At 41.6% G+C, this 11090-nt stretch overlaps 1 protein-coding gene across 3 annotated transcripts; it reads right to left on the bottom strand.

The window, feature by feature from the left end:
• Positions 1-870: 870 nt before the first annotated feature.
• NXNL2 (nucleoredoxin like 2) lies at positions 871-10323 on the bottom strand. 3 transcript variants are annotated; one of them, XR_010886930.1, is made up of 3 exons: positions 9744-10254; positions 1245-1496; positions 871-1104 (listed from the first exon to the last, which is right to left on the bottom strand). XR_010886930.1 is itself a non-coding variant. In XM_067315918.1 (3 exons), the coding sequence occupies exons 2-3, from the start codon at positions 10043-10045 to the stop codon at positions 1328-1330; spliced, it is 471 nt and encodes a 156-aa protein (XP_067172019.1). In that variant the 5' UTR covers positions 10046-10196; positions 10306-10323; the 3' UTR covers positions 871-1327. The 3 variants fall into 3 exon arrangements, 2 of the variants coding, with proteins under 2 accessions (XP_067172019.1, XP_067172018.1); XM_067315918.1 differs by adding an exon at positions 10306-10323 and having other exon boundaries at positions 871-1496; positions 9744-10196; XM_067315917.1 differs by having other exon boundaries at positions 871-1496.
• Positions 10324-11090: the final 767 nt, after the last annotated feature.

The raw sequence follows: 11090 nt of genomic DNA, 5'->3' as shown, positions 1-11090 counted from the left end.
GACCTCATGAGCAAATGTGTGAATAGAATGTCAAACAGACCCCAGAGTAAGGGGGGAAAAAACAACCAGCATCCTGGCAAAGAAATCCCCACGATAAATGTCTGCCTCCCAGCCAAGAATTTAGGATGTCAATGACTCACCATAAAGCCCCATTTCTTCTTCTTCAGGAAAACACCATTAACCTTAGAACCAAGATGAAGGATAAGCATAGCAACAGAGAAAGAGGTAGCTAACTGAAAAGTTTATGGATATCAATTTTAACTGTATCTTTATTGGAAATGAGTTGTAATAACTGGATAATCTAGACTGTAAGTGTTAGTAACATAATTATTAGCAACTGGACTAATAATAATTTTGTTAGTTTAATTAGTCTTCAAAGTCTAATCAATACATTCTTAGCTTTGCACAGAAAGCGTGTTTCTTTAGCCCACCAATTGCATGGGTGTTTGGCCTGGGCCCCATCATGAAGACTGGCTGTCAAATCTGGAAGCAACAACTGGTGGAGAAAGTGCTCAAATTAGGCTCTAATTTAGTTGTAACATCATGACCATTCATCTCATATAGATGGTATTAATTTTGATGTTTCTGTTCCCACAAACTTTGGCAAAGGGAGAAGATGGAAAACACTTTCTTCTCTTACACACTGATATTCTTTGACTCAGCCTGACACTAACTTGGAAGAAGACTACTCACCTTATGGAACCAAATTTAAAAATCCAGAGGTAAGGAAAACTCAGCATCACTTACAGGAATCTCGCACAAACCAAAACAAAAGCAACAAAAAAGTACTAAACAATCATAAGCCATTTAAAAATCATGCCATTTTCAGTCTAGACTAAGAGAGAAGACAGACACATTAAATGCATATACTTCATAACCATTTATTAAAGCGAACGATTTATTTTTCTTGATAAAATATATGCGCTAATCACCAGAAAAATTCTGTGATCAAGAAAAATAGGTTTGTATGTATACATAATTTTAACTGTACAGATCTGCAAAAATCAGATATTTGCATAGATTTCACAGAGCTCCATTGTTATTGTCTAAAAGAGTTTTTCCTCCCAAAGTTCTTCAGTATTATCAGGAATGCTTTGGTTTGTACTGAATATAATAAATAAAACAATACAAATAAAAGAGTAATTATTTTCTTTTTTTTTTTTTTGACTTACTGGAATATCTAATCTTCAAGTTGAACTAGAACAGAAGTTGTTTACAAGCAAACACAAATAATGCAGCCTTACCCGTTTTGTTTTGAACAACACTCTTGAGAGCCCTACAAAATTTTCCATGATGCCTTGTCTTGCTTCTATCTGCCAAGTTTTGTTTAGCTAGAAAAATTCTGAAAGATATCTGCACCCTCAAGCCAGTCTCGGAAACAGGAAAGCCCTTTGTCTCTGATCTGTTTTCTTCCTTTGTCAGTAATGACTTCTCCAGTTTGTTTCACAATCACCAGTTTAGGAATGGCTGTTATGTTGTATTTCTTCTTCAGATCACTGGGGGAGAAAAAATAAAAATAAAATAAAACACAGCATTAGGGACCTCAGGAAATCTAGTCTCTCATTAAGGGAATTCTGGTCAGTACACATGGGAGAGCATAAGTGGTGAGTGTCTGGGCTTCCCAAGAGCTTGGAGCACAGAACCGGTCAATAGCAGGAGATGGATGAGGCTGCAAAAGCAATTATCCAGCTTCCTTCTTGAAGCCAGGAGTTTACATGGTGCAACTTAGACAGCTCAGGGCATTATCAGAGTTGCAGCAACCTTCCTGCAACTGGTCCTCACTGCTGTCTGTAGTCTCCACAGGAAGGGAGACTGACCCTCAGGGACTGTGAAGAAGCTCATGGAAGGAAAGCGCAACATTCTCCCCCACCTCGCGTTTACTGGCCAGAACCAGGTGTCTCCAGGTCCCTTCTACTGGATAGGGAGGCAACAAAGGAGAAGGATCCCACTTAAATTAGCATTAGATATTTCCCCCAATACAGAGTTGTTTAAGTGTGGCCAATTCCATACAGCTGTTTTTTTTTAAATCCTCATTAAAACATGGCATATAATCCTACACTGTAAGCAGAAGAGGTTATAATTACAGAAACACCTTAAATTCCTTGAGCGAGACAGGCTTTCTATATAGACAAAAATTTAAGCAATACAAAGATTTGGAAAAAGGACCACAAAGATTTGGAATGAGGACCAAACATCTAAATTGTCCAAGAAAAAATTTCAGCTCCTCCTCTCCCCATCACACAAACATTTCTAGCGCCCGTTTCTCTATGTCAGGAGACAGAAAAATCCAGACAGACTTTAAGCCTGAGCTATTTGTAATCAATTGTTTTCTGATGAAACAGTTTAAAAGAAAAAATTTAAGCTATACAAACAGCAATGTTTCGTGGAAGAAATCAGGATCCATTCAAAAATGGGTGAGGAGGGAACTCAGGAAAAATTGATCAGAAAAGACTTCTCATATTGAAGGACAGAAACTTAATCAGACTGGATTAATGACACATGTAAATATAATATATGGAATATTAATATTGGAAGTAAAATTGACATTAGGGAGAAAAAAATCCAGAGTATACAAAACATCCAAAGAGAAACAAAAATACTTGCTGACACTGGCATGCAATAAATAAGGCATGACTACTAATTACACACCACAAAGATGAAAGTACACAAATAGCAGGCTATCAGTCACATGAAGTAGTAAAACAGAATTCAGTGTTTGCATAGATGAGTTGAAAGAGAAGGAGCAGCATGCAAACTAAAGGAATATACAGCAATAGAAAAGATATCATGGAACACCACAGAGTAAGCCATTTCAGCAGAGCATGACACAGCCAACAGAACAGTACAAGATGAAAAACTTTTCCAAAGAAAACAGTTTAACAGCAATGACAGATTTTGTTTCTGTTTGTTCATTACAGGATGAAATAAAAAGGAGGAAAAGAGCATGGCATCTGTATCTATTTTCATAGATCCTGAAGAAACAGACACGAATTCTGAACTGAAAGTGGAGCATAAATAAATGTCTTCCTTAAGAAAGAAAATTGGAAAGTCTCTTCTACACAAGAAATGCACCTCACTTAAGAGAGTGATGTTGATGGGATATGCAAAGCATAAATTTTGTCTGCTGGTAAACTACTATTTTCAGTGTAGGTGACAAAGTAAAATTCAGGACACAAGCAAGCCAGTAAAACCAATATTGTGACTAAGACTTAAAAAAACACTAGCACAGACAACCACCTACTGGCAAGAACTTTATTAAGTTATAGCAGAGGAAATTAAAAAAAAAAGTTTCTGAGTTTATTGGCATCACAGCACAGAGCTCTGACTATTTCAATGGACATCAAATAAAATCAGAGTTTGTGGTTCACAGTGCTCCTCAATAAGAGGAGCCCCAGGTGTTTCCTGGAACTCCAGAACCAGTTCACAGCCCCCCCTCCAACTCTGGAAGAAAAGCAGAGGAAGAATGCCTGAAGTCTTCTGCCTTAGTATATTTTTCGGGACACTGCAAAAACAAGCTGTTTCCAAACGCATGGCAATAGCAAAATTATTTTCACTAATACCAAAGAAGAAAGGAAATCATGTGTTGGATACAAAGAAACAAGCAGAAAAATGGGGTTAGACTGTCGATCATAAAAGTCAGAACTTCCCCAGGGTATTCCCTGACCCCTTTTAAATTAAGTGACAACATAGAAAAACTATTAACTATTGGGTGCCTCCTACCACGTGACACTACTCATAGGTCATCCTCCGCATGTGGAGTCATTGAACTAGATTGTTCAGATCAGAGATCAGTGAATTAAAATGAATTTGTAATGTCCATTTTGAAAGGTAACATTCAGGAGAATGCCTTCTAGCATATCAACTTAAAGATATAATCCAGAAATTTAGTGGTAAGAATGGAAGCTATGGTCACAGACACGCTAGTATCTAAGAGGAAGTGAGAAACATAAGAAAAATCCACTCCTCAGCTGCAAGTAGTGTGGCCTATCAAGAAATCTCAGAAAAATGCAATCAGCCTAGAGGAAGAGGTCTTGTCTTTCAGAAGAGGTGTCAGAAATTTTGATCATACATTTTGATCAAGTAGAAAAAAGATTCATAGCCATTGTAGAAAAACAGAAATTTGTAGGTGCACAGCTATTCTCTATGTTCTCCTTGAAAAAAGGAGGAGTTAAAACATCACATCTTTAGAACTGAATAAACCCCAACACAAATCTTAAAAATACAAGTAAGACTTAAGTGAAATATAGACCCAGAGGAGACATTCTGGAAACAGATCTTCTCTTACAGAAAGATACAAAAGAAAAGAAAAATCCACAACAGACGAAGGATACCAAAACATGTCAGTAAGCTAGCAGAGCAATAACACACAAAATGTTTCAAGAGAAACTATAATGTAGCCTAGCAACAGGCTTGCTTGCTTACCAGAGAATTCTGAAATAAAAACAAGCAACCAAGAATCCCCACGGCCCATCCCAAGTTCTGCAAAAACAGGAGCAAAAACAACATTCCAAAGCAAGTTCATGTAGAAATTACGTAAAAGATTACCATCTTGTACCACTGGCACCATAAACAAGATGGGTGGAAGATTCATTTTATTGGTTCAGTGCATCCCAAAAAAATAGCTTGAGGTGCCTGACACAGTTTTAACAGAGACAAGAACAGCAGGAAAATGAAGGTAATTTGCCATGGAGACTGGCAGGAACTAACACTTTTTGTTCCTAAGGAAATGCCTATACAGCTCATCCACTGCAGCACAGCACCATGTTTACACAGCTTCTGGACTGAAGGTAACTTGCATCCAACCAGACCGAAGTATGCTCAGATTTTGCTTGCATTTGTGTGCAATCTATAATATGAATGTACCTGAAAAAGACTCAGGAACAGATCTGCAGAGAATGCTTCTTGATCACTGTGCAAGGTGCTTGCAAAAACAGCTTTTTAAAACCTGCTAAGTTCACCCCCTCCTGTAAGGATCTCAGATCCGGTGACTCACCTGTACAGACAACATACGCACCATATATCAGACAGGCTAACTACAGTGACAATTTATGAAATCACTAGCCATAAGCAGAAACATCACACATGCCACAACAGCAAACTCAGTTCTCTTTCAACAAAAAAAATTAAAGTGATATAATTAATGACATTTTTAAAATCAGTTACCTAGATACTTCCAGTTAAGTGTTAAAGTGTAAATTCAGTGTCTTACTGAATGGAAAAATCTAAGGCCTGAGCAGAGAAAGCAGAAGAGGAAGCTACACAGAAGACAGCTAGGGCAAACTGAACTAGCAACTTCTGTGCAGACACAGGGAATGTTTTAGCCAAATACTTTGAAAGATCAGTCCTTGGCAATGCAGAAGGTTAAAATGAGGAAGGGCAATCTTTCACTTGCATAAGAAACACAAAAGATGAAGCTAAGGTTATTCAGACAAACTGGAAAAGTCACTGTAATTGTTAGGTCTTTGATTCTGAGAAGGTTAGATGAAGGTTTCTGAGAGTGCAAAGTTTTTATGCTACCAGCTGAATAGGCTTTAGAAGAGGATTTAAGATTTACATGCAAGAGGGTTTTTGATATATAGACAACACAAGACAAGGTTAATATCATATTTGTAATATGAACAGTACATACTGTATGCTAGGGTAATGTGATAACATTTTGACAATATTGGAATTTAACAGCTTTCACTTGACTCTGTATTTCTGCATTTTTAAACGTTAATGCTAAGCAGCCACTCTTTAAAAAAAATAAAAAATAAAAAAGCTTTTTCCTTTTAACAAAATGCCACGCTTAGCACTTCCCCTCATGATAAACTTATGGCACAAGTACCAAGTTATAAGCTATGAAGCATAAAAAAAGGGAGAACTTAAGCATTTTTGTATATTGGACATAGTAATTCCTGACAGTGACTCTTCATTGTAATAGCTCTTTGTTGTGTATGGCATTTTTATTTACCTGTCTTTGAATCTTCTTATATTTTGAATCTTCTTATATTTTACCCACTCGGTCAAGGCCTTCAGACACCTCTGATTAGACAGAGCTCATACATGAGCTCATACTTTAATTCAAACAGCAGAGAAAGGTAAGTCATTTCTTACTTCCTGCTCTTTCAAAAAAGAAATAGCACACACATAGGAAACCAAAAAGTAAAACACACAGGAAACCACAAGCTATATATTTTTGTAATATATGACAAAATGATAAACTTACATTCAAAGGAGAGCATAAGGCTCATAACTCAAAGGACATTTGTCTAAGGGATGGAAGCCTTGCTAATCTGTTTCTAGCAGTACACAACATAATACACAGCTCTATATGTACATCTTTCTAGCAGTGAACTTTTTGCATTGTTAAAAGCTAGACACATAAACAAGCATAAACCTCCTAAGAATGGGATTTAATTTTGAAATGTCTGTTAAGGTTTCTGGATAGCCATCAAAAAAGACTGGGAAGAGGCTATAGTTCTTAACTGCTCACAGATGCCTTCACCCTCTACCTCCTACATTGCTCTCTTAGCCTCCCTCATCTCTGTAGGTGCCAATCCACCCTCACACCTAAAGCTTCTGAGTATAAAGCTTAAGCACACCCCTTGTATTTCTCTTTTTCAGTAATCTTTTAGGATTCTGATTTTCACTGAGGTGGACAGAACATGAACTTAGTAAGCATCTGTCTACCTGGCAGCCTGCAAGAGTGTGCCATGCACAGACATACAGAGAATGACTGATTCCAGTAGGGCTTAGCATAAACACAACACACAGTTGGGGATCACAGTGAAAACACAGATCCTCATTTCCTAAAACTGGTTGCTGTCATGCGCCTTCCTACTCCTCCTCTATACTAGCCCCTTCCTTTTCCCTACTGTTCATTTCCTTCTGGATTGTCTCCATTCCTCCTCTGCAAGGACCAAAAGCCATGCCTCCAGCATCAAAACCAACATTCAAGCTGAAGGCAGTCAAGTCATCAGGAGCTGCATTTCCTGCTACTCATACCACACACTACATGAAGCAATGAAGGTGCAGCCCCACCTCAGGGAAATGTTCAGGATTACTGTCAGGATTACAGGACCACTAGTGAGGAGCCCCAAGACCTTGCTGTGAATTCAGATTTTTGCTTCTCCACAGGTACATGTAAAGTGTTACAGTTAGTACACTACATTGCAGACTATTTCTTGACACAATAAAATTCATCCCCAAGAAACTCCAGACTTCCAAGAGTGGACTGTATTTTAGATAGCAAATTTAAAATTGGCTCTTTTGCCCCTAGAAGGAACTTAAGTCTGCACTGCAAGTACATCTTAAGCACTGAAGTCATCAGCTAACGTATTTTAACTTCATTGAAAATACTGAAATGCCTTCTTTGCATAGATCACAAAAGAGCAAACAAATTGTTTTTTACTGGTTTACGATGGGACATTTAAAAAAATTATTAAATTGCCAGAGTGATTTTACAACTATGTTCTTACTGAGAATTAAAGAAACTAGTAAGAATTATAGTTTGATTTAACCAACACATGTCTGTCCGGATTAATGCCTGCAATGACTCACCAGTATCTCTGAAGCCAAACTAATTGGTATTAATTCAAATTAAGCTTCTTGAGCATCTCCATGCAGCCCTTTATTATTGCACCCAGATACCTAAGAAAACTTCAAAATCATTGACTTTTTACAACTCTCTGCGCTTTGTTCTTTAAATCAGCCTTTTTGAACACCATGGTATCACAGCTACATGACAGGACAAGCTGTGTTCCTCATCAGGATGCTATAGGACTTTATGGACTGCCTAGAAAAGACAATCATATTATCTCTGTACCTCTGTTCCACATGACTTGGGTAAGTCATGGCATAGTCAGAAATAGAACCCTAATCCCCGGAGGCTGAAGCTGTAAGCGCATTCCCATGGCCAAGCCAAACAGCTTGCTGGATGCAGGACCTTCTCCTTCAGGAAATTTGCCCGAATTCTATTAGCAATGACCAAATACAGTCACTACCTGGAGAGCATCTGGAGAACTGTGGAAAACAGTATTGTTGTTTTAATCTATTTTCAAGTCAGCGGAAACTGTCATTAAAAAAAAAAAAAAAGTAACATTAACCCACAGCATCCTCAGCAGCAACAACCCAGTAATAACCAAGGAAGGATGAATTATTTTCAGGCTTCAGGTTGTTTGCTCTTGAGGTGGTCAAAGTGCCCTGACAAAACAACATTAGTTAACTTCCTCCGAGTTGAATGAGCAGCTACGGAGTTAGACTCTATACTCAGTAGCATGCAGGTATGGATCTAGCTTAAATGAACTGGCTTAGTCACCAGAACAGCTAGAGTTGAGTCCTTTATTAGTTGTAACTGTAAGACTTTTAAATCTTCTTGTTGACTTTAATTGCCAGTCCTTGTTTAAAAGCCATGCTAATTCCTTGACTTTTATGACATCTGTAACACTGAACCCCGCAATCTACAGGTATTTTATTTGAAAGGAAAAGTTTCCCTTTACCAGTTTTGAATTCACCACTTTGGTTTCACTGAATGAACCTTGCTGTTCCTATGTTACAAGATACAGACCACCTGTACCTTCTACTTCCGTTATAGGATATATTCTTATGATATACTACCTTAATTATTCCAAAGTTAAAAAAAAAAAAGTTAAAAAGTATCATCTTTTCGGTCTCTGGTTATAGGCATTTCAGTGCCCCTAAACATTTTATCAGTAATTCCACTCTATCCTTCTTGAGATGAGCTAAATCATACTTCTGACAGTAGTCCAGATGAGGCTGTATCATTGACTTACATCATTGTAACAGTCATTGGTATTAGCATGTGCAAGCAACAGGATGAAGGATAACATCCCTCTTCTTTGTCATTTTGACCTCAGTAGCGCACTGAGGGAGCTGCCTTCATGAATGCCTATTTAGAAACCTACAAGCACAAGACTTTTTCCCTCCAACTTTTATCATTTGTTTTAGTCAGAGCTGAACTATGACAGCTGTTACTACATTTCCTCTTCACCTAGCTTATCCACATCTCTCTGAAGTTCTCCATAGCTTGCGCTGCTCTCCTTTTTCAGCTGTAAGTTTTGCCACTTCTTCATTTGCATTTATTCCAGAGCATTAAGAAATTAATTACACAACCCCACACAACCTTAATAATAACTTTTTCTGGGCTGAAAAAGTCACTTGTTCCACACTGGTGTTTTTTTGATTCACTATTCATGTCACTTTGTTATTACTTAGGTCCTTCATTAACCCTTAATTGACCCAGATCTTTTAAAGCCTCATCTATGTAAAACTAATTCTCCTTGTTCTATTGCATTCTTTACAGATGTAACAGGCTAAAGCCAAGATATTTCTTTGAAGAAAGTAAGCTTAGTTTAATTTTAGGTAGAGCCTACCTAAAGGTAAGAGAGAGTCAGCTAGTAACAGAGTTGCTCTTTAGAGAACAGGATGAAAGCAGAACTAGGTTGTTGGGATGCTGGATTACTGTCATTTTACGTTATAGAAGACACTGCAATCTGATTTCTTACTGTACAATGGGAAGAGAAAGACCAGATGAGATGCCGCATCAGAGGCTTCACAGTGAGAGTTAGCTTACTAAAACATCGGCACTTTTCGTTCCTGCTTATACTTCAGAAGTGGGAATAGCAGCAGAGGTACCGCAGGAGGGGGAGCAGCGGCCAAACCCCGACGGGCTCTGCCTGCCACCGCCCGGGGCACCCGCGGGGGAGGCCGCTGCCTCTCCCCCCGCCGCCGGCGGTACTCACTGCTTGTAGGGGTCGTGGTAGGGCAGCGCCAGCCAGCCGCCGTGCATGGCGTGCATGTAGCCCGCCATCTCCTCGGCGCTGTGGTCGGACGAGATGAAGACGACCTCGAAGGGGACGGGCGGCTCGGTCTCCTCGCGCAGCTCCGTGTAGAAGTCGCAGAGGAGGGGGGTGAAGTCGAGGCACGGGGCGCACCAGGCGGCCGAGAAGTACAAGCCCACCACCTTGTTCTGCAGGGCCTCCTCGGGGTCCACGCTGCGGCCGTCCCTGTCGACGAGGAGCCGCCCGCTGAACACGTCCACCATGCTGCCGCCCCGCCGCCGGCACAGCACGGCGCTGCCTTCGCCGCGGGCAGGGCGCTGCCTCCTCCCGCTGCCCCTACGCCGCCGCCGGCCTTCCCGGCTTGCTCCTCCCGCCGCTGCCCGCCGCCCCGGCCGGCCGCCTGCTGCCGGCCACCTGAGGGGACACAGCAAGAGGGGAGGGTAGCGCCAGGCACGACGCGGCAAGGAGCCCTCTGGGCGCCGCCACGCCGAGACCCTCCTCCCCTCCCCCCCGCGCCGCTCACCCCGCCCAGCGACACGGCTCCGCGCGCCGCCCGCATCGGCCACATGCCCCCGCGCCCGCAGGGCCTCGCAGCGCCCACAGCTCCGCGCTCCAACCCCCCCCCCCCGCAGCTGCCCTTTATAGCCACCCGCCGCCGCCGGCCCCGGCCCCGCCCCCTCCGGCTGACAGAAGCGCTCGCCAATTGGCCGCCGCGGGCGGATGGGAGGGGCCGCGCCCCGCGTCGCCCCCTTCTCGCGCCCACAGGTCAGGAAGTAACGGGCCCAACGGTCGGCGGGTTTGAATCCCGGCGGCACCTGCGGCGCTACGCCCGGAGGGGTCCGCCCTCACCTCCACCCCGCTAGAGCCAGGCGAGCCCCCGGCGCAGCAGCCGTCTCTTGTTCCTCTCTTAGCCCATCCTAGTTAGACCCTAGTGGGTATGGTGCACACAGCGGTGTATGCGGCGTTATTTTTAGTCATGCAGGGTCAAAACTAAACCGCACTCACCTGTCTCTTCCTGACTCTCCCACTGAACAACGTTTATCTACAGCTGTTACCCCACAGCAAGCAGGCACTGCTACTGTAGTCCAAATAAACATAGCATTTTTCAAAAGAGTTTTTGGAAGTACTGCTTCTTCTTGCAGATTTTATCTTGCTAAACCTTATCAAACAAATAAGATTAATGCATAGGCAGGCAGTACTAAGTAGGCAGATGATTATCTAAAGCACAGTGAAGCAATAAGGTCAATGAAATGTTTAGGGGCAGGGAGCTGTGAAGGTGAGGTATCTGGCTAGGAAAGGATTGCCGGA

The sequence above is a fragment of the Apteryx mantelli genome, chromosome Z (genome assembly GCF_036417845.1).
Source record: "Apteryx mantelli isolate bAptMan1 chromosome Z, bAptMan1.hap1, whole genome shotgun sequence".
Taxonomy (NCBI): domain Eukaryota; kingdom Metazoa; phylum Chordata; class Aves; order Apterygiformes; family Apterygidae; genus Apteryx; species Apteryx mantelli.
The sequence above is the reverse complement of the archived record's forward strand: the minus strand, read 5'-3'. Positions and strand labels throughout refer to the sequence as shown.

Bases quoted from the DNA above. Each gene is read 5' to 3' on its own strand.
- NXNL2 (XM_067315918.1), bottom strand. From the start codon at position 10,045: ATGGTGGACGTGTTCAGCGGGCGGCTCCTCGTCGACAGGGACGGCCGC. The intron at 1,497-9,743 runs GTGAGTACCGCC...TTTCTCCCCCAG, and splicing joins TACCACGACCCCTACAAGCA to TGATCTGAAGAAGAAATACA.